The sequence below is a fragment of the Pezoporus flaviventris genome, unplaced genomic scaffold, assembly GCF_033815535.1.
Source record: "Pezoporus flaviventris isolate CSIRO_AGI_PZ_B2104156 unplaced genomic scaffold, CSIRO_AGI_Pfla_v1 ptg000007l, whole genome shotgun sequence".
Taxonomy (NCBI): domain Eukaryota; kingdom Metazoa; phylum Chordata; class Aves; order Psittaciformes; family Psittacidae; genus Pezoporus; species Pezoporus flaviventris.
In genome coordinates this window covers 34,771,923-34,791,083 of record NW_026892555.1, presented here as the reverse complement: position 1 = coordinate 34,791,083, position 19,161 = coordinate 34,771,923, and the positions used below count along the sequence as shown (strand labels likewise).

Below are 19,161 nucleotides of genomic sequence, written 5' to 3'. Positions count from 1 at the left end.
TGTATGGAAATATGTTAGGAGTCCTTGTGTTTTCTTGTTGTTTTTAAAACAACAGAAGACTCCATGCTTACTGTGGGGGTACTACCATAAGTTGGAAGTTTTTTGTTTTCCTTTAAAATCCATGGTAGATACTATGACCATTTCCTTTTACATATGCATATCTGCCAATACTTTGCTAAATCCTAGTAGTCACGAGAACCATCCTAAAAGTGGAACGATCAGCTTTCTTCCCCGTGGGTTTGACTCTCTTCAGTTTTAACTTTCAGTTTTGTCCTGAGCACTGCCTCATAATTTTGGAGTGCTGTAGTGTATCTTCCTTAGTTGAACACTAGGCAAAAGAATATGCAAAATAAGTAACTTGGGTTTAAATTGCTGTTTAAGCACATAGCTTTGGAATTTGTAACTTCTTGACTGTACAAAACCAGGCAATTTAAAAAAATAGTAATCAAAACTTTAGTAGTTTGGATCACTGTAGTCCAAACAAACTGCATATTAAAAACTGGATATATCTTTTTAAGTCAATAAAGATCCAGTGTTCTTCTGCACGTTCTCAAATCATACACGCTGTTGTGTATCATGTTTTAAATTGACTGAAATGTAATGTTTTTTTCCAGTTCCTTTTGTGTTTTTTGTGGAGCATTTAAACAAATGTGTGGTTATTTCCATTAGGTGTTCAGGACCGAGAACTTCTCCAAAGGAAAAAAGAGAAATACAGGCAGGAACTAATAGAACAGATGGCTGAGCAACAGCGAAATAAGAGACGGTAATGGAAAGTTACTATATTTATTTTAAAGATAATGGCTGAAATTTAAAGGCATTTCATGAATTCAGTATTGTAAGAAAAATTTTCACAACAAAGGAATTCCAGCTAGCTAGGTAATACAGCATTCAGTCAAACTTATTAGTGTGAATGCCTTAGTTTTAAATAAACACATTTACCAGCTTTCAGTGAGACAAAAGAAAAAACAGATATTTTTCATTAAAAAAAAAATATTTTTAGTTTCCTGAGAAGCTGAAGTTATATTTTTTTTATCCCCCCCCCCCCCCCCGTACAGAAGTGTCTAATTACTTTGCAAAGTTGAAAATAGACCTTGGTTTGCCCTCTCATTTAGGAAAGTAACCTTTCACTTTCAAAGCACTTGACCATCTGACTTATGCAGAATAATAAAATACTAATTGTCTTGCTTATGTGTAATAGCTGCCTGCTGAATGATAGATGGTGATATTAGTGAAGGTTTAAGGAATTAAAAATAATTTACTATTGATGGTTTCACTGTGATGGAAAAATTGTACATGCTGAGCAAGCCTGAGTCCTGAAATTACAATATACTACTTACTGCTGTACTTCCGAATCATTCATTTCAGTATGTTTTTTATAAACTTCTTGCTGTAATGCGAATGAAAATCGATTTAACAAGTGTCTTGAATGGTTGTAGGAAAAAAACCAATGTGGTGGTTTGTCCTTTTGTAGGAGTTGGATTTTTATTAGGCGGAATAGATGATAGCCAGATGAGAGTTCTGTTTATTCTGTTTGTAATATAATCTGGAAGGATTATATTATATCCTTCTTTCCTAACTCCAGAATAAATCAAATGGAATCATGTCTTTTGTTATCCTGTATTTTCAAAGCTATTTTAACTAGAGAGTTGTGGGATCTGTACTTTGAAAGAATGAGTATAGTTATTACTGTTTTCTGATTTGATCTGTTGTTTTTGTTTTTTAAACAAAAACAGTGAGAAGGAACTTGAACTCTCAGTTGCTGCTTCTGGAGCTCAAGATCCAGAAAAGAAGGTAAGGAACTTGGATTTTCTTTCCACTATAGATACATACAGACACACATACATATATAGGCATGTATATATAAATGTCTATATATTTTTTTATTATTAGATGTACACTGTGCTTGCTCAGACACAAAACTTTCTAGAGTTTTTCTAGAATGGTAAATATGTTTTTTTTTTCCTGCAGGGCATTAGCATAGAGTAAAATTGAAGCCAGGGATGATAAGGCAATACATGTCTTCAGCTTAAGAGGAAAATATTTTTGCAGAAGTTAGCAAACATTTGCTTTTGCTGTGACCAAGGGGAAATTTTGTTCCAGCAGTGGGTGTCATGGAAAAAATACTTGGTGTCCAGTGTTAGCTTGTACATGCACACATTAGTAACCTGTCCTTGGTCATGTACAGGATGTTGCAGAAAGCTTTTGCTCTTTTCCAATTAAAAATAAATCCAGGTGTTTTGCAGCCCAGTTGATGTAATTGTAGCAGATTTAATTTCAAATTTGTATTTCTTTTTTGAAATCAAATGCAGTGTTCAGGATTGCAAGCATTTTTATGGGACTTTGTAAAAAGCAAGATGTTTAATACTGTGTTGCTTGTTTTAACAGAGTTACTGCTGTTCCCCTTCCTTAGTAAGGTGATTATTGTACTAGAATTTTGATTAGCATATATGAAGGAGTAGATTGTCAGCACTAGTATCATTAGTAGCAGACTGATTGTCACAGAACTAGCACTATTTGCACGTGTTTGCTAACTTCGAAGCCATTGTATCTTGGGTGCAGTAGAGATCTACTGTTGGAGGTGTAGGAGGGGTAACTTTGTCAAGCAAGAATAATCTGGTTGTTAATTTAACTGGTTTAAATTCTCAGTTATGCTGGTTTTGGTGGGAGGCTACAACACAGAAACTTGTGCTATTTCTGAAGGGTGCAGCAAGGTGAAAGAAACTCTTATTTTCTAGAGAATGAAGATGTATGAATGAATAGCTGTAAGATGTTATTAGGCAGCACATGGGGCAGGAGACTGAGAATGCACGTAGAGAAGCAATGAAGCTGAATCAAAATTCCTACTCCTTAATGGGCAGGGAGAGCACTGGCAAGTGGTCTGGCTTTGTGTTCCTGCCCCTCTCTGCTCAAAGTATCCATAGAGCATGTGTTATCCCTTTTGCAAACTGGCACAGCTTAGTTATCTGGCAAAAATCTTCATTTTTTTGCTACTTTAGTTGGCTTAGATTGGTCGGTTGGCTGATCAGGGATTCAAATGGTGAAAGGGAGAGGAATGGAGTGTACAGCTGGAGCCAGGCAGGAAAAAACAAAAAACTGAGCAGAGAAAGCTGCCTCTTTTGGCACAGCAGGCTGTAAGGTCAGTGTAAACAGTTTCGTCTAATCAAAGCTTCCTGGGCAGGAGCATGCTGTGCTGCAGAGCACTCTGCACCATATGCATCTCAGTCAGAGACTGAAAAATGCATGTTGCAGGAACAAAATTATATCCAGAGTAAGTCCAGGGCATGTATAATGTTTTAAAACCATTAATTTAGCTGAAAGCCTTCAATTAAGTAGAATTGCTACATTCATTAAGCATCAGTCACCTTTAGCTTTAAATTGCCTCTTGGGGAGAGATTCTAATTAGGTGGATTTCTTGATTAATTACAAGTTGGTTAAACAGCAATGACTGATTACAAATCTATAAATGTAGACTGTTGTATATACTGCTTGTTTAAAATAAAACAATCCCCAGGATGAGCTGAGTACCATAGTCACATCTGAAATCAGGCGCAGAGCTGCAATCATAGTCACTTTAGGAACAGTTTACATTAAACTTGGAGAGAAAAGCTGTTTTAATTGTTCTCCTGCTCAGGACACTGGATTTGAAAAGGCGAGTTAAAAAAAAAAAAGTCTTAATGCTTTATAGTTTTTAGTTGTTGTAGCTCATATTTATTATCTGATTTTGTATTTAATTCTAGAAATTTGAAGCTAAGTGTTATAAACAAATATTCATGTCTAGCAGATTTTGTAGTTCATGATTGGAGAGTACTAACTACCTTCTATATACTGTCTTACAGCTAAGTGATGAGGAGGTAAAGATTTAATATTTTGCTGAAATACTTCTATATTGTAGGGTATATGTTTGGCTGTTAGATATTTAATATTTAGCTGCTATTACTTTCTCTGCATGTTAACTGAAGCACCATAATGCTAGAACCAATAAATTCAAAAACAAAATCTGATTTACCTGATGTGTGAATTTTCTGTCTTCTCTTATATAGACTAATTTAAACATTAAAATATTTATGCATAGCAGCTGCTGTAAGGGCTTTCTGGGTGTCATAGGGTAGTTCTGAAACTAACTGACTTGCATGCCTTCGTGTTATTTGCATGTTGCCTTTGACTTTCTTCTGAGGCTGCCAGTTACCAATAAACATTTGATACCTGTATTTTAAAAAGAACACTTCCCCTCCCCAGTCTTTTCTCATTGTTGTGGATGAAAAACTTAATAAAATCAAAGGAACTTGTAAAATAATGGTTTTGCAAGGAAATGTTTATTGGAAAAAGTATGTTTTTGATTTTTAGCTTTAACTGATTATGAGCTATATTAATATTGGGGCAGGGATTTAGGGAACTTTCCTTTGCAGAAGATGAGAATACTCTCTGTGTAAGAAACTGGTAGCTGTAGATAACCTGTAATACAGACAACTGTAGAAAAGTTTCTTTTTTTTCTGGACATAACTAGAACCATGTATTTCCTGAAACCTGCCATAAGAGGTTGGCTTTTTTGTAAATCTGTGATAAACATGCTAAATTTCCTTGTAGTATTATATTTCCTGTAATTTCTTGGGAGAAAAAGAATGCAATTACTAAAATTTGGACAGCTACTTGGGACCCAGTAAAGTGTTTAATGCTACCTAAAGGGAGGTTCAGAGTATTTCCTAGTAATAACAAGGTAACTGTTCTGTTTGTTTGTTTTCCTTTTTTATTTTTTTAATTTTTTTTTTGTTTGCTTATTTGTTTTCTCCCCTTCAGCCAAATAGATTGAAGCAGCTTGGCTTGACAGCAAGAGCTTCTGAAGAGAAAGTACCTCCTGAAAAGCCTAGGGTGGCTTTCCAAACACCGGTGCCTTCAGCCTCTCCATTGAATGAAGACTTTCACAGGGGACTAGCCAGCACTCTTGGTGACATAGCAGCTCCCAGGTTTTTTGCCATCATGTTCATTTTGCACATTAAATGAGATTGTTGTTAAGCATGTTATCCCTGTAAGGTAGACCTCACTGGTGCTATTGATCCTTCTCCAGGGAACTAATGACGGAAGAAATAATACTTTGGCAATTAACAGAAAAGTAAACTACTTTGTTCTGAAATAAACTTTTAATGTCTGTTTCTTCACAATTTATTGTGAAAAATCTGGGGAGGCTGGATTGTCTGTGAAGACAGCTCCTGCTTAGTGTATGTTTGTGTAGAATGAGGGTCATGCTGTAGCAATGATGTTCATGGCTATAATATTGAACCATATTGCAAGAATTCTTGGGCACATGCCCAGCAGTATCCATGTCATTAGGAGGCTGGTATGGCAGGAGTTCAGACCCTGTTAATTAAACGAACCCCAGGGCTAAGCCCAGGAATGCAGTGTGGGCAAGGACAGCTTCTGGTAGGTGCTGTGACTTGAAACTAAACTGTTTAAGGAGACGAAAGGAGTTTTAGGCATGTGGCTGAAGTTGTGCTGTGCCACTTGCCCTTTGACCAGAAGACTAATCCTTGGCTTGTTTTATTTACTGTTACTGATGTAACCAGTAGGTATCATTAACTGGACCAGTTAAAGAAGGCATACTTGGTTATGTTCTTTAGATTTCTGGAATAGTGAGGGTTGACATACTACTCCTTAGAGGAAGGTTCATTCCCTACTGACACTTATGAATGGCACTAAGGAGAGGCCTTGGGATAAGCTAAATCTAGAATTTTCCCATAGTGAATTCTCTCTCTCCTCCCTCCCTCCCTCCCCTTGCCTTCTTTCTTCTTTTAATGATCTCTTTTCAGTGGTACAACAAGCCAAAAAATTATGTTCCTCTTTCTTTAAGGCTTGCACCGATGCCACCACCTCCACCGCCAGTGTTGACAGACAACTATAGAACGCCTTACGATGATGCATATTACTTTTATGGGGCTAGGAATCCTTTGGATCCCTATCTTGCATATTGTAAGTTGATGATTTTAGGTGGATTGGTTGTTAGAGTGACTCAGGTGACTGCTTTTCATGTAGTTAAATGATGAATAAGGTAGAACTAATAATAGCAATTTAAACTCATTTCTTAGATGGGTATTGAATGAAAAGTAGGCTTTTTGCCAGTATTGGTTTTGAATTAAGTAGTTTTCTCCAACTGCAAAAGGGGATATGGAATCCAGAAATCTTGTTAATTGCTTGAACAAGCTCTAGTCTCAGCTACTTAGCCACTGCTCCTCCCAGATAATTTTCTTCTTAGTTTTGGTAATGAAATTGCTTAAATCATGTTACAATTGATTACTTGTTTAGGTGTTATTACAATCCAGATATGATTTTAAGTATTTTTAAAGGAACTGTAAGAAGTAATCAAACTTTTTATCTTAAGAACTTTTTTTTTTATTTACTCTTTGCTTCATGATGATTTAATGAGTGAAACAACTGTGATGTGTTGGGGAGGGGCTGGATTGTATGGTGTTTGGTTTCTTTTTTCTTTATTTTTCCTTTTTTTCTAACTTTGTTTTTCCTTTTTTTCTAACTTTGTTTCTATTTTCTTGCTTTTTCTTATTTTCCTTTCTTAGAAAAGTTTGTTACAGAAGTTGAGAGTCCTGTTTGTAATTCTGCAGTTTGAACAGTGAGCTCTGTTCTTTTAAGTAATGGCAAGTGTTTATATTGGAGCATTCAAAATTTAAAATACTAGTTTTTTTGTTGTACTCTTTAGATGGCACAGGTATGGGTCACTTACAGATGGGAATGCAACCCACACCTAATCTGGATCCTTCTTTAGGTCAAGCCCCAGTGGAACAATCTGTGTAAGTATTGTTTTATTCATGTTCTTTGTATTTATCTGTGTTGACACACTTTTCATGATGGAAGTATTTTGCTAACAAATGGATATGCCTTGGAAATAAAGTATGTTAAAGACAATTCTTCAGACTTCTAATGAAGAATTTCTATCTTAACATTATTCAGTGAAATCGTGTTTTTCTATGGATTTATGAAAATGTTTGAGACATTGAAGTGCCAGGCTGTGGGAAACAGCAGCTCTTAAATATTTCATGCAGGGTTTTTCTAATTTTTTTATTTTTTATTTTTTATTTAATTTTTTAACAGCTCTCTACTCCACTTCCCTTCCACCTCCCCCCCTTCTGGACCCTATGATGTTTTCCTTTTATATGTGTGTTTTTTCTAATTCAGAAGTAGCATTGGACAGAGGAATTCAGGAGATGGACAATTAAGCACAGGAGTATTTTCTGAAGAAAAAACAAAGCCTTCCAAAGAGGCAACATTATCTTATCAACAAGAATTACAACAGCAGGTACTGAGTGATAAAGCTTCTGATGCTTTCTTGTTTTACCATTTAACATATAATAGTTGTAACTCTAGTACTCTTTCAAACATATTTTAGGTTATAAGTAAAAAGCTTTTTAGCTCCTCTCCCTTCATCACTTCCCCCCATTCCTGTGACTCTAGCTCATTTTAGCTCTTCATAGTTTTTCAGAGGCAGAGAGACTGTTAAGACTGACAGCAAACAGCTTAGTTCCAGTCATGGAGTTTTATATAATTATTATCATAAACATCTACCAGCATCTTAAAAGCAATGAGATGTATTGCTCTGATACTTCTGTTATGCTTTTGAGCATAATTAGAAACACTCTAATTTCACTAAGTTCTTCATGATCATTTGGATGCTAATTCAAAAGCTTTCCTAATGTTTACTTCCAGTGTAAGTGGAGTCTTATTACCTCTTTTCAGCTTCCTTTTTGATAGATTAGACAAATTTCTTGAGTCTCCTGTCTTCGAGTAGGCATCCTGGTCCCCTCTGATCGTAGTGGTTTTTAGCAGCTGCACCTAATGGGAGTTTTTATTTGTATTCAACCATGATATATATGTTATTTCAGAAGAGGTTTTGCTAGAACCTAGTTCAGTGGCACTGACATTTTCTTACTCTTCTTTCTGTATTTGTTCAGTGGAGGTTAATAATTACTATAAAAATATTCTAATTCTAATAGGGATAAAGAAGAGGCTTCCAATTAAACTAAAATTAAGAACAGACATGTAGGAATAGTGTCTGATATTGTACTTATGTTCTCTGAAGGCGTTTTTTTTCACTGTAGTCTTCACTTGTGCTTCTATAGAAGTAAATTTTATCTTGCCATATGAGAGGCTGCACAATTTGACATAAAGGTCTAAAAGATGTTGCACAATACAGTCTTTCAAAGTTACTATGCTGCTTATGGTTGAAAGCAAACAGAAGGTATTCTGCCTTTTTTCCTGTAGACAAACCTGCCTGACCATTTTTGTTAACAGTCAAAAGGGCTAGATGGGTCTTTGTGTTGACTTATTTTATCTCTTAGGAGATAAGACTCCTTAATAAGGAGAAGTGTTTATCTAATGCACAGAAAAAACAGGCTTAAGGAAAACACAGCTACCTGCATAGTGGCTAATGTTTTAAAAGCTTTGAATGGAAGGTGGATTTTTTTTTTTTAACAGCTGCTGTCTCTATAAATGCTACATGAAGTTATTAGGAGACTGTAACTTAAATTTAACCTGATTTTGAAGAAAAGGAGGAACGAACCATATGAACGGTTCTTTGTTATTTGCATACATCATCATGTATTACTGCAGAAAACTATTTATAGAGTTGTGTAGCATTCTGTTAAATCATTCATTGTTAGGAGTCTTTATCTCATGTCATCTCTAGTCTAAGTTGAGAGAAGCAAGTGCTGTAGTATTGTAGGATTTTGCCTGTTTAATTTTCAGGCAATCTCTGTATCCAAGATCCAAAGTTATGGGAGTTTTGATCTGCTGCAAGTGTCAGTTGTGACTTTTACTGAAACCTGGAAGTCTTATAACGTGTATCTGTATGTTTTTCTGTGATTATGGACAATGAACGTGCATGTTTCAACAACAGTGTTCAATGTACTGCCTGCAGTATAGGCAGTGAAATGTTTGCAGTTTGCTTGATACAAATGGGGGAATGGATAATTATAGCTCTCAGTTTCCTCTGTTAACTTTCAATTAAAATTTATTGACTACTCAATAATACTGATTACTCAACATATCAATATATTGATATTTTTAGGCAACTGACTTTGGTTTGTTTTTAGATAAGAGAAAGGGAGGAACGACGCAGGCAAGAGAAGGAGGAGAAGGAACGCTATGAAGCCAAGTTAGAAGCAGAAATGAGGAATTACAACCCCTGGGGAAAATGTGGTGGTGGTGCCCCTCTCAGAGATCCAAAAGGAAATCTGATAAGTAAGTTTGCCAAAATTGTGGGTTGTATTTTCAAGACTGATGTTTTCTTGCTCTTGTAAAGGCTCTATTCAGATATGTTGTTCCTTGTTTTGCAACACTGGTAGCCTTTTATTGACAAATAGATGTACTTGTTTCAATCAGATGCACTCTAGGAATACTTAAGTGATTATTTTGATTTCTGTAGAATCATTCAAAGAGTACAATTTGAACAAAATGGGAAACATGGGATATGTCAGCTAGAGTTAAGGACACGATGCAATAGTAAAGGAAGAAGGAGGAAAACAAGCTGTTAGAATCATCTGCAATACAAATGTGCTGAAGTCTGTTGTGAAGGCTTTTATTTAAACATTGCACAGGAACTTTTTTTTTTTTTCCGATTCTTTTTTTTTTTTTTTAAAGTATCTCCTAGGCTTAGAAATCTCTGTTTGTGACATGGAAAAGGGAAGCATGCTTGAATAAATATAGAAAGTTAAGTGGAATATTTAAATTTACCCAAGTAACACTGCTGCCGAACAGCTATATAAATAGCAGTCAGCAGTAATGTTTTTTAAAGTTTGTTTTTTCCCAAATGTTATTTCATACAAGATGGAAGCAGTGAGCTGAGAGATAGCTATGATCCAGGGGAGTTCATTCACCCCTCTAGTACGTCAGGGATAGATGTAAGATTAAAACTCAGATTCCTGATCCTGGTTCTTAGTGAGCCCTTCAGGAATATTATATCTAAAATAAAAATAGTATGTAAGCACAATTAGATTTTTATATTTCAAAATCTTGGCCCATGCCACCTCTCTTAATTCTTGCCTTTAGCATCTGAGTGAGTGAGTCTTACAGTTTTATAACTATTGATTTTTAATGTGAATAAATTGATTTTCTAGTTATTGGAATATAATGTTGATTCTGATTAGATTTGAAAGTCTCCTGGTAATCTGAGAATCTTCAAAGCATGGAGCACTTACTGGATAATAGTTTATATACAAATAATTATAGTTTCAGTGTTATGACACCTGAGTGTCATATGGATAAATTCATAGTGTAGTTTGAGGGAAGGAAAGAGAGTTTAAATGATTTTTAAAGATTGTGTGCCCAAATTATAAGTTTAGAATCATTTGTTGAGGATCCAAGCTTGTGTTTATCCCCAGAGCAAACAGAGGTGTTCACACTGCTTAACTTTAGGCGCTGCGTTTAAGTGTCTGGCTCCTCTAGACTTCACAATGGTGTGAGTAGTCAGAGGAGAATGTAGGAATCTCATATTAGCCTGAGCTCTTTGTATTCCTGCATATTCTGAGAAGCTTATCTTCATCTATAAATGAGGAACCAAGTGAAAGAAATTTCTTAGCCTGTTTTCCTGAATTACACATGTAAAGTTATTCTTTTTTCACCATAGTTTAGCAGCGTAATGGTTAAGCTATGAGTCAAATGTCATGAAACATAACATGCTTTCTGACCTGTGTCTCTCTTTATATCTCTTCTTTTGTCTTTTTATCCTGAAAATGTCCATAAATAGCTTTTGCAACTCGGATGTATGCAAAGGCTGCTCTATAGAGAGAGATGTTATTTAAAGTTCCTGGAATTTGTGTGCTTAAATGACTACCATAATTCATAATTATCAGAAACAATATTTTAACATCTCTGATTGGGGATTTTTGTGGTATTTGGGAGGCAGTATGTAAATTGTGGTGTAACTGTTGGATGGCATTGTTTTGCTTGTGTACAGAAATCTGCATCTGGATTACTACTGAAGACACGAAGATGAAAATACACTTCAATGTTCAGTTATGCTTATTGCCCTTATAGTAATCAAATAGAGATTCAGTACTTAAAATACCAATACTAACCTCAAAATTATTTTACAGTTTTAAAGAAGGGGTGGTTTCTGAATACATGCTGGCCAACACAGACATATCAGTCATTCTTGTCTTTGAGCTCTTTATCTTTCCATTTCATGGCATTTTTTGGTCAGAGGAGTGGGGAGGTTTGCTCTGAAGAATCATTCCTGGCAAAAAAAAAAACAACAAAATAAGTATTTTAAAATCAGTGAGTTCCTAATGATTAATATTTTACTTACAGCTTCTGTATTCTTATCTTTCCTTAAATTTTTTGTTTCCATAGTTGGTACGCCCATAAAAAGTTGAGTCCGCTCAAAAATCATTTTTTTTTTTGAGAATCTGTGGTGAACATGCCTTTTATGAGAATAAATTATTATAAACAGTTATTTCCCCTTTCCTTTAGCGGACTTGAATATGATGCACAAGCAAAATGAAGATGCATATCATAATCCAGAGGCAAGACTATATGAAGATAAAAGGGCTAATGTGTCTGTTGACCTAAGTTTGGCCTCCCCAAGACCTGAGAACACAGAAGCATCTACAAATAAAATAGCAGGTTTTTAAGAATACTGTATTATAGCTCTATTTATAGGTCTTAGTGATCAAAATTCTCTAGTTTCTTTACTCCTTTCTAGTAGTCCTGTGATAGCGTTAGTGCTCTTTACCTGCAAAGTCACTATCATGCTTCTTTCCCAGACTTCTTCATTGCTGTCACTGTGTGCACTGAAAATGCGTTTTCTTATCTCAGTGATAACCAGTAACTTTTAGCACTAAACAGTCAGGATCAGTATTATTAGTTTTCTGGGTTCAGTGTTATCTAATCAAATCTTCATACATATTTATTTTAATTGACACAGTAAAATACAACTGTATAGTAGGAATAAAAGGAGAAGGGTCTGCAGATATATGGTGTTACAGGTTAAAGTGAAATTGGTACAGTAACTAGGTTAACAAATTCTAAAAAGTTACAGGTAAATTGGGTATATATGCAGCCCTGTTCACTGCCTCCATGTTTCAGGGATTTTATTTTCCTATTTAAAAACTAACGCATCTTTATCCTTTTACCTTCTGCAAGGCATCTAAATGAGAGCACTGTGGTACTCCAGACCTGACCATAGTCTAAGCAGTTAAAACCTGACAGTATTCTAGGCAGACAATGTAAGAACTTTTATTCCCAGATATTCTTTTCAGCTATTGCCTTGAATTATGGCTGTCATGAACTACCTTTTGAAACAAGAGTCTCAGATTCCTGCTTCTTCAATCTGGCTTGCTGTCTTAAATTTGCTTTGATTTTTACCTGTAATTTCCTTCCCGTCTTAGGTTTTGAATTTGCACAGACCTCTCCTTTTGCTCGAGGTAGTGTGTTCGGTGAACTACCATCTCCACAGCATCTTAAGCGACAGGAGTCGTACAAGAACTTTCTTCGTCTACAGGTGAATCTGGACACTAGTTTTCATCTGGTTAAACAAATTCTAACAAGAGGGGTTAATGTCAAAGTAAATAATCACTGCTGACAAAAGATTTTACCTAGTCATACCCAACTCTGTACACAAGAGGTGTATTAAGAACTATGTGCTATTGAGTCTCTCAGATTTTGCCTTACATAAGAGGTGCTAGTAAAAGTAAGGCTGTTAATAGTGGCTTCATTAATATGGGTTCTGTCTCTTTATTTTTTTTTCGAAGTATAGCTCTCTAAATACAATATTGAGTTCCGAACTGTGCATACAGTACAAGTTTGCATACATACATATGTAAAGAAACAAAGATATTTGCCCTTGGAAGTCTATATGTTACAAATGCATGTTCATTAGAAGGAATGGTGATCAGTAAGACAATAACAGTGTAGTTACCTATTGATGGGTATATAAAACATGATTGTTCTTCTACCAGCTTCTATCTTCTTCTGTCTGTAATACTTTGCATATAATCTTGTGGTGTGAGAATTAAATATCAAATTAATTAAGTATCAGTATCAGGGAAATCCTAGATAATTTTAGAGAATATGAATGTCATACAGTGGCTTGATGGGGATCTCTTAAAAAGAAAAGATCAAGGTTTCCTTCTATGTATGGTGCTGCAGAAAAGAATAAAGAATGGGGAGACCTTTGCCTTTAGTAAGCCAGCACTGTATCTAAAAAAATTTCCTATATTCTGTTATTTAACCAGTAAAGAAAAGTATTATTCTAGCACATGTGAAGTAGAGTTGATGTTAGGAAAAATCCAAGTTTTATTAGTAGCATTTATAATTCGTGTTCTTATGGGAAGCTGGTTCTGTAAATAGTGGCCCAAAAGAAATAATTTCATTTTAAAGGAATTTTGAAGCTGAAATGTATAACTGACCCTATAATTCTTTCAGTTGCTTCATACAATCTTTGTGCAAGTAGGTATTGCAGAAGTCATAGAAGATCATGATGGTAAATATTGAAGTTGAGTACTCCTTTGCTTTATTTTCTAGATTGAAGAAAAGAGACGTAGGGAAGAAGCAGAGCGAGAAAAACTGAGACTGGAAGAAGAAAAAGAAGAAAAACAACTAGCAGAACAGAGGATGAGAATTCGAAAGGCATATGAAGAGGAACAAGAGAAGGAAAGAAGGAAAGAGGAGGAGGTGTAGTGTTTGATACCTTGACTTTCTTCCATCTGAAATTGACCCTTTGTAATATTTGTCTTCTGGATTGAGAAGGTGAACTGGGAAGTGTCCTGTCAACTGTTCTTTGTTTTAAAATGGGTCTACATTAGCCGTAGGAGAGGTTGAAAATTGCTGGTATTAACTAGCACATTTTTCTCACTTTTTATGGTATACTACCAATTTGAAGTACGTTTTCATTCCTCTAAGAAAAGCTCTATAGTTTTATAATTGACAGTGGTGCTCTCCTTGTTAAAGGAAAGACGACCAATAAAAAGCTTTGTCAAATTGGTGAATTAAAAAAAAATAATCCCCAAACCAACCAACCAAAAACCCCCCAAACAAGCAAAAAACAAACAAAAAAACCAAACCCCAAGCCACCAGTTTTTGTTAGCCTCTTAAGCCTAGCTGTCATGGAATTATTTGTATTCTGAACCTAGCTGTACAGGAAGATTTTGTAAACCTTTTTTTTTGAATTGGCCAGGATATATCTTTGAGATCAGAATACTGCTTGTTTTGGAAGAATGACAAGGAAATCTAATGAATACTTTTCACGGAGATAAACTTGGGGTTTAATTCAAACCCAGAAATTTTATTTATCAGGCTTGGAAAATGGAATGAATTTGCATAATTCAGAATCTCATAAATAATCATAGGAAAAGGACACAAGGCTGTGGGTGATGGAAAAATCTCTCAGTACCTTGTGGGATTATGGAGGATCAGTTCAGGATGTAGTACTTCAAGATTTCCAAGACACAACACTTAGCTTAGATTGTCTTATTCTAGTATGAGCAAGTTAGTTGGATGAATGTTGTCTTCTGGATAATAGAACTCGTGTAGTATAGAGTTAGGAAGCTAACTGGTGTCATAGATTTTCACGGACACAAGATTAAGATGAGACTGGATGATAATTTTCCCTGTGGGCTTGTGATAGCATGGTGCATGTTTGCAGTAAGTTTTGTTTGAATCCAGATCTTCAGAAATGACTCCTATAGTTTAACCTTAACTGGTGGCAGATCTGGGAACACAAACTGGTGTTCATTGAAGTTATTAGAAATTCTGTTACATGATGTTAGGCACAGCCAGGACTGCAGTTGTTTAATATTTGCCTGGCATATTTTTTAATTTGAATTTGTGAAGTCAGCCTTATGAAATACGCTTTTCATTTCATGCTAATCACTTTGTGTAATTTTAACTTCTCAAAGACAAATAAAACAAAACTTCAATAATGTTGAGTCTTTTTTATGTACTGATAATGTTTGTGTTACAGCGAAAATTGAAAAATAAAGAAATAATTCGATTAGATGAAGAGAGGCAAAAAGAGGCAGAAAAAAGAAAAGAAAAAGAACAAAAGCAAAATGAACAACTTAGACAATATATTGAGAAAGAAAAGATGGAAGAGGAAAAAAAGATGGTATGCTTCAGTGACTTTCTAAGATAAAAATCCTACTTTCTAACTTAAAAATAACTGTATTTTAAAGGAATTGTGTGATTTCTTAGAATTCTGCCCTCAGTGTTCCCCTTTTAGTTTCTTGAGCTGCCATACACTTAGTGCACACACAGAGAATAGCTAATCATAAAATCGGAGAGACAGCAGCAGTTTATCTTGCTGATCAAATCTGCATTTAAAAAAAAGGAAAGGCAATATAAGTAAGAGCAAGCTGCATTCTATAGTTAAGTTTTATATCTGCTGTTAAGTACCCTGGCCTGCTTTTACTAAGGCCCAAGTACAAATAAGAATGAAGTTATATAATTTAGAGGACTGTAGGACTGTTCATCTTTAACAGTGGTATTCTTTGTATCTTAATTATTTTTTTTCTTGACCTGGATGATGTAAGAAATCCATAACACAGAATTCTGATGGACAAAATCTAAGTAAATTACAAAACATTTTCTCTTCTAGAAACGTCTACATGTCATTTCTCTGAAATAAACAGATGAAAGTGTTTAGAGGAAAAAAAGATATGTAACTTAACCATAAATTAAAAACCCTACATCCTAGGAAAAAAAGATTAAAATTACTGTAGGTAGAAAATGTAATCATAGGAAATAATTTTTGCAATAACTTTATGCAGTTAAGAGCTGAAAGCAAATTAAATAAATAATTAAAGTAAGCAAAAGCATTTTTCTGTCAAATGAAAAATATTAACAAAGGTCTTTCTGTTGATGATAATACTTTATTCAGAATCTATAGGAATGTAATTTCTTGCTTTCCTCCTTTCAGATTTCAAGGCAGCCTTCTCCCATTGTTCCTGCTCTTCAGAACAAATTAATAAGAAAAGAAGAAAGGATTCCCTCTGCTGAGAGCCATACATCTTACTATGCACATGTATGATTTTTATAGTAAACTTTTACTCACTTATTTAATGTTTTTTATTTTATATTTTAATGTTTGCCAGTTATTCTGGAATACCATAAATAACTGGAGACAGTCTTTATAGTAGCCGGTCTTGTAGCTCCGAAATTTAATGTTCAATTTTATTCAAAATACTGAAGAAAATGTGGGGCAGTGTTTATTTTTTTTCCTGCATGTGCATTTTCTGTAGAGATGAGCACCTGATTTTTGAGTGTGCATACACTGTCCAGACTTACTCAGAGCCTAATGATCCTAATTTTTAGGATAAGAAAGTTTATGTCTAATCTGGCAACTCACTGTGTTCAATCAGAAAATTTAGCTCAGGCATGAAGTTGATTCCTAGCTGTTACAATGTAATCATCTATGATACTTGAATCTCAGGCTACACTTATGACTTTTTGTTGGGAATGCATTTTTTGTTGTTTTTTTTGTTGTTTTTTTTTACCAACTGTATGAATGGGGTAAAAATTTAGAAAAATGAATTTGCCATGGAAAGGATTATTTGGCAAATATTTTCACTTTTTAGTGAAGCTTCAGAAAATGTTTTAAGTAAGACTTTAGGCCTTACTCAAAACTGTTGTTTTCCCTAGATGTTATGAATGCTCTGGAGGAAGGTCAGCTTATTTCTGTCTTTTCAGTACGTGGTATAGCTTTGCTTAGATCTCTGAATAGTCCGTTATAGGTATTATCATAATAATTTAGGTTACACAGATTTTAAAACACCTTAGGCATTAACAGCCTGTAAAGTTACTAGTCTGTCTTCCAGAAGTAGAGGTAGTTAATTTAAATTATAACAAGGAAATAAAATGTACTTAATTTAAAATGTACTACATAAGTACAATAAAATGTTCTTATGTCTGCTATATTTTCTTCCTTTGACATATCAACATTTCATATTCATTATGATCACTAGGATCCTCCAAAACCAAGGGCTCCTTCTCCACCTGTCCCCGCTAGAAGAAATCAGTTGCGTGCATTTGGTAGGTATCATCTTTATTGCAAGCTCGCTTCCTATTACACCAAAATTGCTCTCAGTTACAGTTCTCTTTCTTACCTGCAAAGGAACTGTCTTACAAAGTTTGCATTTCTATGTGTTCCCTCTGTCTGAATATTATCAGTTTATTAGTACAGTGTGTTTGCTGTATTAATGTAGAATAAAAATGCATTTATTATGTGTCTTCATCAGGAAATATTTTTTTTGATAAAAATTCTGATAATGAAATAATCTGCATGGGAAGTGCTGGTCTTTCAGTCAAGACAGTGATGAAGGCTGTGTGCAAAATGGGAGAGTTGGATTGGCTGTGCTAAGGGTTAGACCAACAATGTGTAGAGCATTGCACTCCTAATTCTTAAATTCTACTTTCCTTTGTTAATCTGCCTAATCCTCTGATCGTTCCTTTTCACTTTCGGTGGTGGTTTTAAAATTCAGATGTGCTGGGACGATCTCCTTTGCTCTTTATATGTTAGTTATCTTGGCAATATGTAGGTGAAAGGCGGTAATTTTCCTTCTGATTCTTTTTTACAAGTATGAAAGAAGCATCACATGGAATGTAACAGTAAATGATGTCCTAAAATGCTACCCATCTGCAGTCAATACCAGGGTGCATCCAGGGGAATTACATCTCTTCCACTCGATGGAGGGCAGAGTGGCTCTTAATGCAGCTCTAGGAAATCAATTGACTCAGATCATTTGTCATGACAGAAATGAAGATATACGAGTTAAATTTTATGTTTGAGGATTTAAGCTAGAAAAATATGCTTTTCTTCTAGCTTCTGGACTCAGAAAAGGCCAGTAAAATATCAGATTATTAAGCACATTATTTGGAAAATAAGGAATTGATGAAACTGTTTTAACTTGTGGAGGGAGGCTGTTCTGACCATAAAAAACCAGCTTAGTCCCAAAATAGATCTAAAAAGTCAACATAAACATGTACTAAAAATAAGTGTTGAAATTAGAACTCTTGAACACTTAAGAGAGTCTGCACTTAGCAGACAAGTATCCCACTTTTGAGTCAGAAAACAGAAATGAGGTTGTGTGCTTGCTGATACCACCTCTATTCCTCTCATCTGCCTCTGGAACTCTGAGGACTGTGTGGATTTGCTGATTTAAAAATAAGGCTATTTACTGGCAGCACCCAGTTGCTGGTATTTAATTTTCCTTTTTTAAATCCAGTGAAACATTTCCATTGAAGTTTGGATGCTTTCTGCTGTTCAGAGGATCTGGTCCTTGTGCAGTGTCAAAATACTAGCTGTGACCTAACTTCTAGTGTATCAAACGCTGTGATTCTTGTGCTTGTATAATCCTTTTTTGAATTAACAGTTCATTATCTCGCCTTTTTTTTTTTTCTTTCACCTTCCATTTATGGGATGGGCAGAAGAGTCTCTCTGACACTCTTTATTTTTAAATTGCTTGTGTTAAATTCCAGAGGACAGAAAGAATATGATAAATGAGTTATCAGAGATGAGAAAACAGCTTCGTAGCGAGGAGAGGCGGCTGCAGGAACAGTTGCTAAATGTGGCCAGTGATGATGATGTACCAATTAAACGGTGAGAATTTCATCTTCAGTTTTAAAAGTTAGATTTTGCATAGCAACTCAAGGCTACTGTGTATTAGTAGTATTATTAACTGGCTAATATACATGAGTGAAATGGAATATAAAGATAGAACTTGTATATGAACTTTTCTTCATTTTTTCTAATGTATATGTTTGTTTTTTGAAGAATTTTGGTAAAGCTTAGGGTAAGAATGGTTGTACTGGTAAGGTAGAAAGTTGCAATAACCCTGTCTTAGAGAGTGGTCCAGAATAGATGTCTGTGGCAGAATTTTCTCTCATTACCTTTTTTCCTAGTGTGTAATTTGTATCTGTAAACTGCAGTACCAGTGCTGATGAATATGCTCATGAATAGCGTATTGCTGTTGGAAGTACTTTCTTTTTTATTGAAAATCATGCACTTTTCAATTAAAAAAATTGGCTTACTTACTTTCAAAATATATCAGTTAATCATGCCAATTAGTTGGTGAAGATTAATCAGATCTTCAGTCTTGGTTCCACTCTATAAATTAGTGTTTTTTAAGTTATCTCTAATGCAATATGCAATGTCATTACTTTCAAATT

The 19,161-nt window shown here is 34.9% G+C and overlaps 1 protein-coding gene across 12 annotated transcripts in view; it reads left to right on the top strand.

The window, feature by feature from the left end:
• CSPP1 (centrosome and spindle pole associated protein 1) overlaps positions 1-19,161 on the top strand; it is a 58,115-nt gene that overhangs the window by 21,894 nt on the left and 17,060 nt on the right. For 10 of the 12 annotated variants that reach the window (XM_061448347.1, XM_061448343.1, XM_061448336.1 and 7 more), the window contains 15 exons: positions 670-763; positions 1,734-1,791; positions 3,837-3,851; positions 4,795-4,961; positions 5,843-5,961; positions 6,704-6,794; positions 7,180-7,300; positions 9,093-9,240; positions 11,470-11,622; positions 12,387-12,499; positions 13,522-13,671; positions 14,960-15,103; positions 15,914-16,018; positions 16,959-17,025; positions 18,472-18,592. In XM_061448347.1, coding sequence (XP_061304331.1) covers positions 670-763; positions 1,734-1,791; positions 3,837-3,851; positions 4,795-4,961; positions 5,843-5,961; positions 6,704-6,794; positions 7,180-7,300; positions 9,093-9,240; positions 11,470-11,622; positions 12,387-12,499; positions 13,522-13,671; positions 14,960-15,103; positions 15,914-16,018; positions 16,959-17,025; positions 18,472-18,592 — 1,666 coding nt within the window. The remainder of the gene's footprint in view (positions 1-669; positions 764-1,733; positions 1,792-3,836; positions 3,852-4,794; positions 4,962-5,842; positions 5,962-6,703; positions 6,795-7,179; positions 7,301-9,092; positions 9,241-11,469; positions 11,623-12,386; positions 12,500-13,521; positions 13,672-14,959; positions 15,104-15,913; positions 16,019-16,958; positions 17,026-18,471; positions 18,593-19,161) is intronic. The other 2 variants (XM_061448344.1, XM_061448346.1) reach the window with 1 other exon arrangement.